At 40.7% G+C, this 15,643-nt stretch overlaps 1 protein-coding gene across 4 annotated transcripts in view; it reads left to right on the top strand.

Annotated features, from left to right (window-relative positions):
- Nucleotides 1-15,643, top strand: part of afap1l2 (actin filament associated protein 1-like 2) — a 45,532-nt gene that overhangs the window by 28,923 nt on the left and 966 nt on the right. For 2 of the 4 annotated variants that reach the window (XM_086303667.1, XM_086303668.1), the window contains exons 5-18: nucleotides 5,954-6,065; nucleotides 7,789-7,872; nucleotides 8,324-8,535; nucleotides 9,266-9,445; nucleotides 9,539-9,625; nucleotides 9,717-9,801; nucleotides 9,916-10,020; nucleotides 11,787-11,998; nucleotides 13,152-13,297; nucleotides 13,965-14,076; nucleotides 14,191-14,445; nucleotides 14,540-14,837; nucleotides 15,164-15,337; nucleotides 15,414-15,601. In XM_086303667.1, coding sequence (XP_086159793.1) covers nucleotides 5,954-6,065; nucleotides 7,789-7,872; nucleotides 8,324-8,535; nucleotides 9,266-9,445; nucleotides 9,539-9,625; nucleotides 9,717-9,801; nucleotides 9,916-10,020; nucleotides 11,787-11,998; nucleotides 13,152-13,297; nucleotides 13,965-14,076; nucleotides 14,191-14,445; nucleotides 14,540-14,837; nucleotides 15,164-15,337; nucleotides 15,414-15,601 — 2,250 coding nt within the window. The remainder of the gene's footprint in view (nucleotides 1-5,953; nucleotides 6,066-7,788; nucleotides 7,873-8,323; nucleotides 8,536-9,265; nucleotides 9,446-9,538; nucleotides 9,626-9,716; nucleotides 9,802-9,915; nucleotides 10,021-11,786; nucleotides 11,999-13,151; nucleotides 13,298-13,964; nucleotides 14,077-14,190; nucleotides 14,446-14,539; nucleotides 14,838-15,163; nucleotides 15,338-15,413; nucleotides 15,602-15,643) is intronic. The other 2 variants (XM_086303669.1, XM_086303670.1) reach the window with 1 other exon arrangement.

Below are 15,643 nucleotides of genomic sequence, written 5' to 3' on the forward strand. Positions count from 1 at the left end.
TAAAATAGAGATGGACTATAGATAGCAGCTGTGCCACTTGCAAGCGTCAGGCAGGGAAAGGAAAACTGTTGACATGCACTGTAGCGGTAATGTGGCTGCCGGCAACTGGTCATTATCATAACCGCAATAAGACTGGCTAGCATAAAGTAAGTATTTACTGAATTATTCATGATTACGTTATCCCTTTAAATCCAGCTTGGTTTAAAATGGCTATTTAAATGTTACACATGAAGACCCATTTGCAGCCATACATTTTAAGTAGGTAACTTGAAAAGGATTAAGCTGGCAAAAAAGGGACTGGTACCAAAAATATCAAGGTTTTAGAAAAGGTCAAAGTTTTCCCAAGAAGGCAAAATAACAGGAAAACAAATAGTTTGTGTCATGTGAAATCTTTGCATTCTGCCTCCTGCCATGTAGATAACGTATAGTCTCTTTTCTTTTTTATTTTCACTCATTAAATTTTTAATTTCATAATTTCTAAATCAAAAAAGTTACTAAGTAACAAGTAACAGAGGCAAAGGATCAGGGATTTTTCCTGAACTCTGTTCTCTAGAAACCAAACTGATAATTTTTATCACCACCTTTTACATTGAGCTCCCAGCAGGCTTTCAGATACACTGTGTGTGTGTGTGTGTGTGTGTGTGTGTGTGTGTGTGTGTGTGTGTGTGTGTGTGTGTGTGTGCTTTCACTGCGCCGAATTCTTGGCATGGGAACCAGGGATTTTCCATGTTCCTCTGACTGTTCGTTTTTTGGGCTCTCTTTTCCCACTCTTTACTCAAAGCCCCTCCACCACACCCCGCCACCCTCTCTCCTTGCTTTGTTATTTATCCTCCGACTCCTCATTTCTTCCCTTCTAGTCGATGTTTCTGTGGTGAAGAAGTGTGTTTGTGCGTGAGAGAAGTGAAAGGAAGGGGCTAAAGTGACTATTAGAGACAGAAGAATAGCAAAGTCTTCTGGGAGAATGGATACACACACCTGGCATGTCCCTGATGCTTTTTCACCAGTGCAACACCTCCCTGGAATGGCTTACTATGCTTCTCTTCAGGCTTGGCTCACAGACAACAAGCCAATTTAATATTTTTGGAGTTGAGGAAATGTAAAAAGAAAAAGAAAAAAGATAGAGATAAGAGTGGGTGGGCAGTCTGGGGTGGCTTACTGCGGTTCCTCTGGAATGCCTGACTTTTTGTTTTAATTAATAGCAGATGCTTAACTCTTGACTACTTTTTTTAAACTCTGGAGAAGTTTACACTCTTGCAGTGAGAGAGTGAGAGAGAAGTGAGAAACAGAATAATAACTTTCTCAGGAAATTCCTGTTAACTGCTTTTGTATATAACTATTATTAAGGCTTAGACCAGGCTTGTCTCTAACTCTCTTGACTTGTTATTTGCAGTATATATGGGTTATGAAACCATGAGCTCTATGTAAAAACGGACATAGCCACAATGTTGTCACCTGTTGGATTGAGTTTGGCATTTTGGCCATGGTCATCTTGAATACTTTAAATCAGGGCATCAACAGCGAGGGGTGGATCTAAGTGTTGAGGACACTGAGAGCACATTGTCATATGGCAGAAACTTGTCAATACCAAGATAGTCATACCCGTAATCGATTGTTGTTTGTTCACTCTAAACATAACATCCATCCACCATCAATTTTCTTATCTGGGCTCAAGTCTCAGGGCACACACTCTATGCCAAGACCTTCCACTCCCCACACCAGCCAAGAGATGTAATCTCTCGAGTGTATCGTGGATCTGCTACAGGGCCTCCTCCCAGCAGGACATGCTCAGACGACCTCACCTACAAGGTACCTAGGAGGCATCCTATTCATATGTCCAAGTCACTTCATTTGGTTCCTTTTGATGTGGAGTAGTGGCCAGGCTCTGAATCCCTCTCAATTTACAAATTTCCTCTAAGGAAGAATACAGCCACCCTTCGGAGGAAGCTCATATCTGACGCTAGTATCCATGATTCAGTTCTTTCAGGCACTACCCAGAGCTCACGGCCAAAGGTGAAGGTCGGAAGATCAGTGCTTCCCTTAGCACTCTCTTAATCACAAAAAAATGGTACAGCGCTCACATCGCTCCCAAAACCCACATCAATCCATCTTTCGATGTCCATCTCCACTCAGACCTAGAGAGTCTTAAAATCAGCTTGTGCACTATTCTTTTTTCTGATCATGGCCTCAGATTTGGAAGTGCTAATTCTCATTCCTATAGTTTGATACTCAGCAGCAAGTTTTTCTTGAGGTCACCGCTTGATCATCTGCAAAAGAAGAAGAGACATGATCCTGAGCCACTTGGGTAATTGGCTGGGGGTAAATGTAACATTAATATACAAAATAAACATAAATCTAACTTGGAAATAGCAATTGAGATGATAAGTTGACGAGGAGAGAATTTACCTAGATCATAAATCAGGAAAAATCTAAAATATTTTCATTGATTTCTTTACAGTTGAATTCAATTTTGAAGCCCCCTGTTGGCAATTAGGATAAATGGGGGTTTACATGACTTAATTTTAGTTTTGCCTCCATCATTTTCTACAACCTAAATTATAAAGTTATAATAATTTTACAGAAATAAACGAGTAAGAAGGAGTGATGTAACTCCTGTGATTAAAAATAACAATGGTCAATAGACACCCTAGTAATGCCAACATCTTATCTCAGTGGTTATCACTGTTGCCTCATAGTAGGGTGTTTAAACCAAGAGTACAACTTCTTCTGTTGCTGATTTGCTTCAGTATTTCCTGCTATCAAAAAAACGTGGTAGGTTTTTTCTGCTTATCACCTAACTGGAAACACACACACTGACAGTTTCACTTACGAATTAAAGAAAGTTCAGAAGAATATGTGGGCACAAGTGAGCCAATATACCTGTAGCAGCATCAGTTATTATCAGCATCAGTTACCTGTGTGTTTAAATAGACTTTATATATTTTGGTCATTTTCGAGAGCAGGTCTCATGACACACTGACAGTCACATTTGCTGATGCTTGTATAATGACGCATCTTAAATAGCTCCATGATGTATAAGGGATGTTACCCTCCCTAAACGGCCGTGATAACATTTCTGCCAACACATTGCTTAGTGGCTGCTTTCCTCCATGTTCAGGCATGCAGGCTAATCACACAAGTGAGTCTTCATCACTGTGACTGCTCGCGGACCGTGACATGACGCCAGTTATTATAACATCTGCTATGGATTACTGAAAATGTCTTAGCTCACTGAAGTGATATGGTGGGAAAAGCTCACTAACAGGGAATTCCCTGTTTACTGGGAGTTGCTGCGTCTGTCACTGACAGCCCACATCAGAAATAATAATTTTTACACAAACAGACAAATATGGCTGTGTTTTTATTTTTTGTTGTTCTGTTTCTAAGCTGAACCAGTAAATCACTCTGGTATCTGTAGACCCACCACAGGTTTGTGACCGCTAAACACAATTTATCACTGCTTTCTCTCTCATTTGTTTCTGTATATTTTAAGCGTGGCTGATTTGGGGCAACTAAAAGTACCATTCACACTCTCATCATATGGTATATTGAGTTATTCTGTTTACAGAGCAGCTGAAGGACTGCAACCTTTCAGAGAATGTGAAAGCTGTACAATAAGTAAATATAATAAAAATAAGCAGAATGCTTTAAAGTATACTAATTTCAATAAGTAGAAGTGAAAGTGAAAGAATTCAAACAGTGGGATATATGTAATTTTTTTTAACTTCCTTTAACTTCACTGCCTCAGAAGAATAACCCTTATGTGGAAGTCTGACTCCAGTATCTCTCAGTTTATCTGAGATAAGAAAAAGAATACATAGATTGCATCTTCACTGGCAGCTACTGAAGTTTTTAAGCGGGCAAGTCATTTTATTTCCAGATTGCACCAAGACCAAACTTGCATATCTGCCATCTTCTGATTGCCACCATTGATACTTCATAGGATTATGTCGCAACTTCAGGGTATTGAGGCTGTTTTCCAGTGATGAAATTCTTCCTTCTTGGAAGGTCCTTCCCCCACACATCATGCATGAGTCCAAAGGTTTAAGGTTGTTCAAAGTGTGAAAATAAACACCTGATTAATTAATATGGTCTTCAAATTACCTGCATTTTTGAAGTTGACAGCTTTTCCCACAAGACTGAGTTTTAATAAAAGGTACCACATGCTGTTTCAAAGCATCTCCTAAAAGATGCTGATTAGTAATGCTTGTTTTATACTACCATGGTTATATCTGGTTACATAGCTGTTTGCCTACATAGCCTGGGGAGAAGTTTTGAACACAAATGCAAAAGCAATGCAAATGCGTTCCCATGTTCTCCTCTAAAAACCCAAACGGCACGTTGTTCAACCGTGCGTAGGCTGAATGCCGAATGGTTGACAAGTGGGCCAGAATCGGGCGAGGGTGCAGAAGTCTGAAAAAACATTAAAGTTCAAAAATAAAGTATTGAAAACACAGACATGCGCTGCAGTGGATGCTTTTCCTTGTTTTCAAAGCTCAGTTTCACAAGACCACAGATTGGTTGAACCACATACTTTGGACACGTGTGACAGCAGATGCTCTGTGCAGGTAGATGGACTGTATATGGTCTACCAATGCACTGCCAAAAGAGAAGCAAGTTCAGCCCATAAGACTGACAAATGGCAGTGACAAACTTTCTGCACCACTCTACATTTAACCAGTTATTATAACTTTGGCTCCACACTGTGTCTATCATCCTGTCTCCCTCACGTCACCCCCAACCAGGGGCAGTGCATTGCTGCCACTCTGAGCCTCCTGGGTTCTTCTGGAGATGTCTTCCTGTTAAAAGGGAGTTTTTCCTTTCCACTCTTGCCAGAGTGCTTGCTCACAGAGAGTTTTCTCTTTATTATTCTAGGGTCTTTACTTGATAGTATAAAGCACCTGGAGGCCATAAAAATAGAGAGGAATAGAATAGAATCTTCTGCTAGATTAGTTTACTGTGTAACTTCTAACTGTTATATGTCTACTAATGTGTCTAACCACACAATGTCATTGATTGGTTTGTGGATTTAGATTTAATAAGCCTTTAAAATCTTATTTTTTTGTGTGATTTTTTTGTGTCAGTCACAAAGTAGAAATAGCCTAAATTGTTAACAAGAACTAAGAAGTTTATTGTGACTTTGCTTTTCCATCCTCCTGGAGAGCGTTACCAGTAGCTACCAGTAGAGTGCTATGCTTGTCCTGCTTTGATTCAAGCTTTATTCTTAATTTACCCAAAGAAAAGTGATACAGAGAGAGTGAGGCTCAGTTGTAACAGTGTAAATATTCAGGAGCCATTATGCTGCACAAGCAACATCTGTCTAATGTATCGAGCAAAATCTTGAGCTTCATTAAAAAGAAGAAGAAGAAGCTAAATATAAAAAACAAAAAAACAAAAACACAACTGGAGACAGATGTGTTTGTTTTGGTTTTGATTTTAGTCAAGCATTAAGTGTTGGGGAGACAGTCTTTACCACACAGGAGACAGAAGTGAAGCCAGACTGCTGAGTGATTTCAGGAAAGCCACACACACATATATACCCCTACGCACACACACATACCCACACACACAAATATACGACACCCTTCTCTTCTTCCTTGCTCACACAAACACTCCCTCTTCCCTAAAGGCAAACGTGCTAGTAGTTACCAGGTCTTGCCTCCCAGGTCAGAGGAGGTTTGGTTACACGAGGAATTCCCTAGTTATTCCTGAAGTGACAGCTGGGATTAACCACATGTTCAGCCTGTGGGAATAACACATGTCGATGTGTGCGTGTGTGCATGTGTATGCGCGTGTGTTCAGAGCACTTAATTACCACTGGTCTAGAAACTATAATGACAGTAGGTTTGGGGGTGACGTTAAATGAACAAAAAGCACAGACATTTACAATCCCACACTTCTCTTTTTTGGGTACTTTTCTCGTTTTTGACTCCCTCATCTTTCTCTCATCTGTCAGGGTGTGGTGTGTCGGGAACCGTTCCCTTTGCCTCCAGTACCAGCTCCAGCCTGTGCAGACGCTTCAGAGAGTTACTATGAGGAGGCTCAACCCTATGAGGAAACTGTCAATGGTAAGAACTGTGTTCAAAGTTAGATGTATCATCTATCGCACAGCCCCAGGTGATGAATTCATACCTTATTCATCATCAGAGTTAGCCAGTGCTCTTGCTGTATACTACTGCAAAGAATATCAGTATTATTTTTAATGCAGCCTTCCTATTTGAAGCAATTCTTCGTGTTTGTGTGAGTGTGTGCCACAAAATATTTGAGACTGCTTCTTTACAGAAATAGTTTTTTTAAGTGTATATTCATAATTCTGACGCTGTTAAATTGAATTTTACAATCACTTCTTTTAAATTAAGACCATTTTCATTTAGATATATTTTTATTGTTTCAGTTCAACTATGTAAGTTACAGACATTTCAGACCTGCTGTGCCTTTTTCTTAGCTTAACATTTTAGCTTGAGCTGTAAAATAAAGCGAAAAGAGTTGCCTAGGTACTGGAACAAATAACTGAGTAAGTGGTAAGACCCGCACCACAATTATAAGAAACCAGTCTGTATTACCAGTTTTTGCGCAATAGCGGCGTTTCACAGCTCTGTGGGAAAGAATTAGGTAACAATTGTTCGAATATAACACATGTCAGCTTTTTATTCAGTACTGGAAGCTTTTTCTTCAGAATTGTTACTAAACACATTTTTACCACAGCTGCAAAGAATATTCTGTCCTGTTTGGCCTGTGGTTGTTTGTTATTAGTCATACTGTATAATCATCGCCTAGGTAAGCAACAAGCAGAATGTCAGAATGGGAGTGAAAGGTGGTTTAAGTGAATATCAGTGATAGCATGGTTGTTCCAGAAACTGCTGACTGTTTTCTCTAGGGTTCACAGAGAATCATCTAAAAAAGAGAAAATATCCAGTAAGCAGGAGTTCTCTGTCCAAAAATACTTAACTAAGGTCAGAGGAGACTAGCGAGACTGTTTTTAGATGATAGGAAGGCAACAGTAAACATCCACTTGTTATGGTCAAGGCATGCAGAAGAGCATCTCTTGAGTTACAGCAGCAGAAGACCACACCGGGTCTCACTCCTATTAATGAAAACTGCTACACTTCGGACTTGATTGTTGCCAAAATTGGACAAAAGAAGACTGGAAATGGTGATGCTGGGTTCAGAATTTAACATAGACCCATCCTTCTGGCTGGTGGTGATGGTGCGGGGCATGTTTTCTTGCCACACTTTGGACCCCTTAGTACAAACTGACCATAATTTAAACACCTTAGCCTTCTGAGTATTGTTGCTGACCATGTCCGTCTCTTCATGACAACAGTGTAGCCATCTTCTGATGACTTCTTCCAACTGGATAACACACCATCTCACAAGGCTCAGATAATCTGATTTCTGGAACACGACAATGAGTTCTTTGTACTCAGGTGGAGTCCTCAGTCACCAGGGCTCAAGAGATTTAAATCACGGATATACAGCCGACAAATCAGCAGCAACTGTGTGATGTTATCATGTCAATATGGACAAAAACCTCAGAGGAATGTTTCCAGCACCTTGTTGAATCTATGCCACAAAGACTTAAGGCGGCTTTGAAGAAAAAACGAAGTGGCCCGTGAATGCATTTGAAAAAGAAAACATATGTGAATTGGCCAAAGAGAATGCAATAATGAATATGTACAAGATTTATTTATTTTTGTAATCTTTTCTATGATTATTATTCAAAGGCATTATGTTCTGTCCAATCTCCCCTATGTTGCTTTTCTTCCTCCTGTTTCCTTTGATATTATTTAGATCTGGACTGTTTTGGCCATCGCTCAGGGCCCTGGATACGAGAGTACAGCTCTGACAGTGTGGTCTATGCTGTTATCACCAGGGGTAGCTAGGACTTGTTTGTCTGTCTGTGTGGCATGAATGCAGGCGATTGCATAAATCCAAAATTCAAATTGGGAAGCCAGCATGTCCCCAAAGTGCTCGTTGTCCAGTTTTATCAGCGCTGTGCATGTAAGGGAACAGTTTCATCATCAATCAGCCTCATACTATCAATTTCCTGAGTTTATTATTTTCCCTTTCATCATAACTTTGTTTCATCATTTTCCTGTCTGCTTACCATCAGTACTGAAAATGTGTGTTTGCTCAATGCTTTAGGAAATCCTCCTCCATTCAAGAAAGTCACAAAGGTCCAAAAAACAGAGATTAACTTTATTTTTCATTAACTCTCATCGCACAGATTTTGCTTCTCCTAATCCTTGCTTTCGACGCCCTGCCATTTTTCATCCCTTGTAGCCCATGCAGTGTCGTAATCTTTAGCTTTGCTTGCCCTTTGTAGATGATGGAGAGGCGGTAAGCAGCTCATATGAGTCCTACGATGAGGAGGAAGTGACCAGAGAGAAGTCGTCATCAGCTCAGCACCAGTGGCCATCAGCAGAGGCGTCTATTGAGCTGATGAAAGATGCTCGCATCTGCGCTTTCCTGTGGAGGAAGAAATGGCTTGGCCAGTGGGCCAAACAGCTTTGCGTTATCAAAGACCATCATCTGCTGGTGGGTAAACGACTGTATTAACGCTGCAGTGAGGTTTTGTGTTATGATATTGCGTGTTATGATTGTGTTGTGATACGTAGAAGAAAAAAAATCTAAACCAAATTAGCCCATATATTAAAAAGAATAGGGCTGTGTATAGTCCCTGTAATATTTTGTATGCTAGAAAGCCGGTGTGTAGGCTTTACTTTTTAACTGTTCAACTGACAGCTGCCAGAGATTCTTAATAGCAAGCGCTGAATGAACAGCTGTCAAGAAATAGATCTGTGACAACGCATATGCAACTTCCTCTGAAACTGACTTGTTATATTTTTATATTTTTCTTGGTATTAAAAGACAAATGTTCCCTCTAGAATGCTCGTCTAGCATTCTAGAGGGTAATTACCTATGAACACTTTTTTTAACAGGCTATCTAAAGCATGGAGTTCGCACGAGTGGCTGTTTTCACTTTCTTAAAAAGTCTACTGTAAAACTTTTATTCTAATATGATTCAAATCAATAAACACATTCAGGAATTTACCCAATTTTTACTTTGCTGTTAGATAGGTAGGTAATGGTTTATGGTTGAGAAGACTGCCTAGTAACTACACAAATCTGCTGATTATTCTAAACACTGATTGGTTGACAACATTTACTATTTACCTTCTAGCTTGTTTTGGTCAGCATGCAGCTAAAATTAAAGGACAGTAATTCATTTTTAACGAAGCTTGCATGTTGATTCTGCCTCTCTCAGTGCTATAAAAGCTCCAAGGAGCAGACACCTCTGCTGGATGTGAGTCTGCTGGGCTGCAGTGTTGTTTACAAAGAGAAGCAGTTAAAGAGGAAAGAGCACAAGCTGAAGATTATTCCAGTGGGTGGGGAGACCATTGTCCTGGGCTTGCAGAGCAAAGAACAGGCTGAGCAGTGGCTGAAGGTAACACGTTCACAGTAGCTTGCTTTCGAGATCATTGGATGGTTATTTATTTGTTCGCAATATCAAAATGAGAACATCTTGTTTTTGCTCCAGGTTATTCAAGAGATCAGTCCCAAGCCAGCTGATAGCTGTGACCCCCAACACACTGTGTCTGACTCCCCAAGGCTTATTTGTACTAAGGTACATTGATCTGTTGTGATCAGACATCATGTTTTTGATGAGACTTTTGATAAGATTTCAAAATGACTAAAATATAGCCATGAATCCACAGGGAGAGCTGAGTGAGAGATACTCTGTGGCTTCAGAGAGCGGCAGCAGCACAGACAGCCATGCTGAAACGCCAGAAAGCAAAGATGGTAAGCTCCTCTGTGGGGTTTTAGCTTTTATCTGCTGTGCTCCACATGTTCAAGGAGAGGGTGTAAAAAGAAAAAATAGTCAATTTGTCGTCCTTCTCCTCCTCTTTTCCACAGTGAAGAAAAAATATGGAGCAGGTTTAATGTTCAGCAACCTGATGAACATCGGCAAGAAAAAACCCTCCGCACTCGAGAGCCCAGAGAAATGTGTCGACACCTCAGGTTCGCAAAAATCTACTTAACTTCAAAGTTCAAAGTTTGCTGCTTTTAATTGCAGGATGGCATTCGTACTGGCATGAGAGGTCTAATGAAGGTCTAAGGCAAGGGAGTCAAACATAAGGCCCAGGGGCCAGAATCGGCCCAGCAAAGACTCCAGTCTGGCCAACTGGATGCCTTTTTGAAAATGTGAAGTAGGGCATAAATTATTGGGCTTTTAAATGTATTTTTAACAAGTTTTGCAGCTTTACCTGTTAAAAAAGACCTTTCTCATAGCCATTCCTGCTACATCAAAGTAATTAAGTAAGAAATTACAGTTACAATTAAATAACAGAAAAGTTCCTGTTTTTTCAAGATTGCCTATAAAAATGTAAAAAAGGTAAAAAGGACATTTTCTGTGAATTAACAGAAACTCTCTAATCCGGTTATTTTTAAAATTTACACTCAGAGTCATGCTGAACAGTTTCTTTCATTTACTCCAGCAGCAGAAAAAACTACGACCTATTGTTGAAATTACACTTCTTTTTTCTTTTATTTGGATATCTCAATGATTAAAAGTGTAGTTAAATTTCTGCACACTGACAGAAAGGGGAGTTTCACTGGTCCAGCCTTCTTAGGATCAAAGTGAGTCATAAAAGACTTGTAATCTAAAATGAGCTTGACATCCCCGGTCGAAGGTAAATATATCGTAGTAGTAACATTTATTACCCTTTCAATAATTCCATTTATATCTCATGATAAATGTAAGATGAATGCAAGCACAACGACAAAGACATTGCTGTTGGAGACATTACAGACACTTGTGATTGAATTGCATGACAGATTTTGCCCCTTGTAGTAATTTACACATTCGCCCAACAAGCAAAAGATCACCAGTTTTCCAAGAGGAGACAAAGATCCCTTTGTGTTTGTGTCAGGAAGGACAGCTGATGTAAAAACTCAAAGTATAAAACACGTGAATAAGGAAGTAGAGAAAAGTAGTTTTTTTAGTGTCTTTAAGTAACGTCCTCACTAAAAGCTACCTGTTGATGCGCCCACTTTCATTTTCTTGGTGTTTAACTAACGAAACCTAGCATGACACCAACTCATCCACAATATCCATAACATTTTCAAATTAACACTCATTGCATCATCAGATAAGTCCTACATTTGCTAGTACAGCAAGTAAATAAAACTGGAGATATGACACTCCCCTGTGGGCTCCTGGTGGTAATAATAGCACCATGCACTCCAGCACCGTCCGTCAAAAAGGTCTCAACCCACCTCATGATTGGGCTGGCATAGCACCTGCATATCATTTTGGTTGGTCCAGATAACATTAGATTGTATGCAAGACATACAAAAAAGCACCGTCTCTGTTTCTTCCCTGTGTTATATGCAAAATAAAGCAGTTTGTTTTGAACCTCACTGTGAACATGGTCTAATGATGTTCTGTCAAAACTCCTCATTGTAATATATGTTAGTGCTACTGGATTATAATCATTTAGTCCATAATGATATGCACCCTCTATGGCAGACTGTTGGTTTTCAGCAACAAACAAGATTATATGACAGCAATTTGTAAGCACTGGTTTAAGTAAGAACCAGTATGAATTGTGAGGTTTATCACATCAAGCAAGCATATATTTCTTTCAGTCAAGTGGAATTACCTTAAAGCCACGCAGTGTAAGTTTCTGCGACTTCAGTATTTGTTTTCTTTGCACAGTATTAATTTCTAAGAGAAGTAAAAAAGGAAACTTCATATTTATGTTTTCTCCTCCATCCTCTTTCAGGCTACCTCAATGTACTGGTGAACAGTCAGTGGCGGACCTGCTGGTGTCTTATAAAGAATGGACAGCTGTGGTTTTACCAAGACAAGGGCAAGAACAAAGTAACCCAACCTGCTGTGTCTCTAGAGGGCTGCAATGTTTTGCCTGACCCCAGCCCAGAGCACCTATACTCCTTTCGGATTGACATGGATGGCACACAGATGGCAACTCTAGAGGTAGATTACCGCTTTATGTTCTCTACATTTAAATGTTTGTAGGGGGGTTAGATTGGTGAGAAAATGCTGGAGGCTTTGTTATCATGCAAAATAAATACTTTGCACTGGGTGGAAACCCAACCACGCAGGTTTCAGTTAGTCAGGAGTGGAACAGCGGTGTGCTGCAAGCTCAAAGCGCTACTTAACCAAAGCTTATTGAAAATAGACCATGATATCGCATGTACACACAGCATGTTTCCTGTCTGCAGCTCATGCTTGCCTCAGATGAGAGCTTACTTTGGGCTTACCGCTTAGCTCTAAGCGGTGGGCTCAAATGTCTGGCAGGATTTAAATGTGTGGAAAAAAGCAAATACCGAGTCAGCAAAATGAGAAAAGATGCACAGCTGCTTCTTGGAACCCTCAACAAACATGTCCTCATCTGAAACTCACTTTCTGCTGACATCAGACAGCATATGTAATATATGTGCGCACACAAGGGTGGTCTGGGAGCTTGAATGGGTGTGGGTGCATGTGTACATATGCAAGTGTGCGTCTTTGTGTAAAGGGTGTGGATGTACTGGGCTTTTGGGGGACTAATGCTACACCCTTTTTCATTAAGCTTCCAGTACCACCCAGCTGCAGTGCATGTTTGGTCAATGGAATTCAATGTTTAGTCTTCTGGGATGTGTTCTGTTTTTTTCCTTCTTGTCATAAGGTTAACATTAAAACTATTTTAATTCAAATAAATATGCGACGTCAAACCATTATGTAATATGTGTAATAGTTAACCTTCTAATTTAGACAAGCTGTTTGAATCTTCCAAAATAATAAAAGGCAGTAAACACATCGTGTCATATCAGGTTGTTTTACGTGCCTCAATCTCAATCTTACTTATTTAATAGAGAATTCTTAAGAAGCAGTTTGATCCAAAATACCAAATCCGAGAAACAGCTCTTTCCTCTTATATTTTTCTAGTTAAGTCTAACAGCTCGGCTTGTACGGTTAATTTCTTAAAGTTTAGTTCAGAGAACCGCTGCTTGGAAATGGTGCTGTAGCAATCATTTCATTAATTAAAAATGGCATCCAAATTAAACTCTGAGAATTTAAAAACATGATGTTGCAAGTGCATGGTTTACAGTGAATGCTTGTCCTTTTCTTTTCCATCCCCTCCCAGGCTAAGACATCAGCAGATATGGGTCACTGGCTGGGACTCTTGCTGTCACAGACGGGAAGCAAAACAGATCCAGAGGAGCTGACATACGACTATGTCAATGCTGAGAGGATCTCCACTATTGTCAATGCTGCGAGGACTTCCTTATAGTAAGTTATTCGCTTTTGTTCACCTCAATATGCAGATTTCCAGCTCCATATCTTATTCTTGGACTTTAGTAGAGTGGTTCTGCGTCATTCACAGTTTGAAATAATCCTCATTTATCACGCATTGATCTTTGGTCCAACTTTGCTTTAAATGGACCAGTGCTTAAACGCCGCATTTCTAGTCTATTTGAGCACTCAAAGCACTTTTTTACTACAAGAGTCATTCACCCATTCACACATATGTACTTTATTCTATGCCAAATCACCTTTAATCTAACATAACACACTCACACTTCAATGGATGCATCAAGGGAAACTTTTATTCCCCGAGGACGACATGCAGAATAGAGGAGCCAGAGGTCAAACCACCAACCTTATGATTGGTACACGGCTTGCTCTATCTTTCAAGCCACAGCCACTGCTTTAAAACTGTCTTTCTTCCGATTGGTCAGTCCTCACAAACAAAACATTTGAACTGCAGCTGCTGTGTTCACAGCCAGAACAGTGCCTCAGATGACCAAAATAATATAACATCCCCTCTCTTTGACATCATCCAGATAGAAGAGTATATAAAGCTGTCTAAATGCCGGTGTTTTAAGCAGTCTGAAGTCTGAGCTTTTGGAGAGGACTACCACTGCACAAGGTTATTTGTTATTGTGTGTCTTTCTAGCTTGATGCAGAGGAGGTATTCAGAGCCAAACACCTACATAGACACCCTACCTTCTATTTCTCACAACTCTGATGATCTGTACGATGATGTGGCCTCTATAGCTGACCCAGAGGTACGCTGTCACGAAACCCGATGCAATGTTTTGAGATTTTAACTTTCAGTTTAATATTGACTCAGTCATCTGGCCACAAGCCATCTCCTAATTTCCTCCTCTCGTGTCATACAGGATGCTGAGGAGAATAGCCAGACAAACTGCGAGGGCAACAATCTCCAGAAAGACAATGAAACATGCTCACAAGACAATACCAAGGGCCCACAGGGTACAGAACAAGACTCTGAAAACAGGATTTACCTAGACCTCGTCCCTGTGCGCTCTTTCCTTCATACATCCTCTGGAGGGAAACTTTCCCCTAAAGAAGCTTCGAGACATTCCCTAATACCAGCAGATGACAAGAAGGACTCCTCTTCTCAAGTTAAAGAGGTAGGAAATTAGAGTTTATTGACAACCTCAAACCTTTCTCTAGAAAATATTTTTTACTTTCTACATTAATAATTTGCACATCATTTGGTTGCAGGGGACGTCGACTAACAATACTGAGCCAGATTCAATGCCCGCATTAAATGGGACAAACTTAGCCTCTGCTACCAGCAAACCAGAACAAGAACGAGCCCAGACTCCCACTCCATCACAGCCACAAACTCAACCAGTCAAGACCTCAACCCAGAGCCAAGAGACCACTAAGAAGACCAGCCTGGGAATCACACAGGCCTTCAATTCCTTTGGTGGACAAATCCACAAGGGTCCAACATCTCACACTGCTGCTGTGCATCCTCACAGCCCACAACCTGCAAGGCCCAAGGCACATACTATAGGTCAGGACAAATGGGGCAGTGGGTTTGCTGAGTTCTGTATATATAAAAAAGATATAGCAAGCATGCTCTTCATTTTAATATCACCACACTCACCTTTTTACAGATATATTCAACAACTTTTCATCATGAAGCAGATATGTTAGAAGTACTTATTACTTTCCTTGACACCTGCTTCCTATTCTGTACTATTACATAACCATGGCTCCCTCTAGTGACAGCCTGCATCTTCTACAGTTAAAAGCACAGCTTAAGATCTGGGCAAGTTTGGGGTTTTTACGGATATTAAATCTCTATGTCCTCTAAAATTATAAATGCTCAATTACCAGGATGCCCCGGTGCAGTTGAGATAAAGCTGGGCAAGAACCGCACAGAGGCAGACATGCGGCGTTACATCGAGGAGCGTGATCGCCTGGAGAAAGAGAGGGAGGAGGTGAAAATCAGTCTGGCAAACCTCAAGAAAGAGAAGAGGGAAACCAAAGAGGAGCTCAGCACCTGCCAAGGTACACCTGCAGTGTCTGTATGACTCAAAGATTTGCACTGATCACATGGGGACTGACAGCAGTTTGTTGTCCTCAGATCCCAAGCAGCAGGCCTCATTGGAAGCCCGTCTGAAGCAGAAGGAGGAGGCGTGCCGAGAGGCAGAGCAGCACAGGGTGGAGGTGGAGCTACAGTTGGTAGAAGTGAAGGAAAGTCTGAAGAAAGTGGAGTCAGGGCCCTTCACGCTGGGAACCACACTGGACAGCAGCCTCCAGGACACGCCGATGGTTAGTGTGCTGGCTGTCTTTCAATACACCTCAGAATCCATC

This window comes from Aulonocara sp. 'chitande type north' Nkhata Bay, linkage group LG8 (genome assembly GCF_057382095.1).
Source record: "Aulonocara sp. 'chitande type north' Nkhata Bay isolate Kocher_YH1m ecotype deep benthic linkage group LG8, A_spYH_male_GT1.1, whole genome shotgun sequence".
NCBI classification, from domain to species: domain Eukaryota; kingdom Metazoa; phylum Chordata; class Actinopteri; order Cichliformes; family Cichlidae; genus Aulonocara; species Aulonocara sp. 'chitande type north' Nkhata Bay.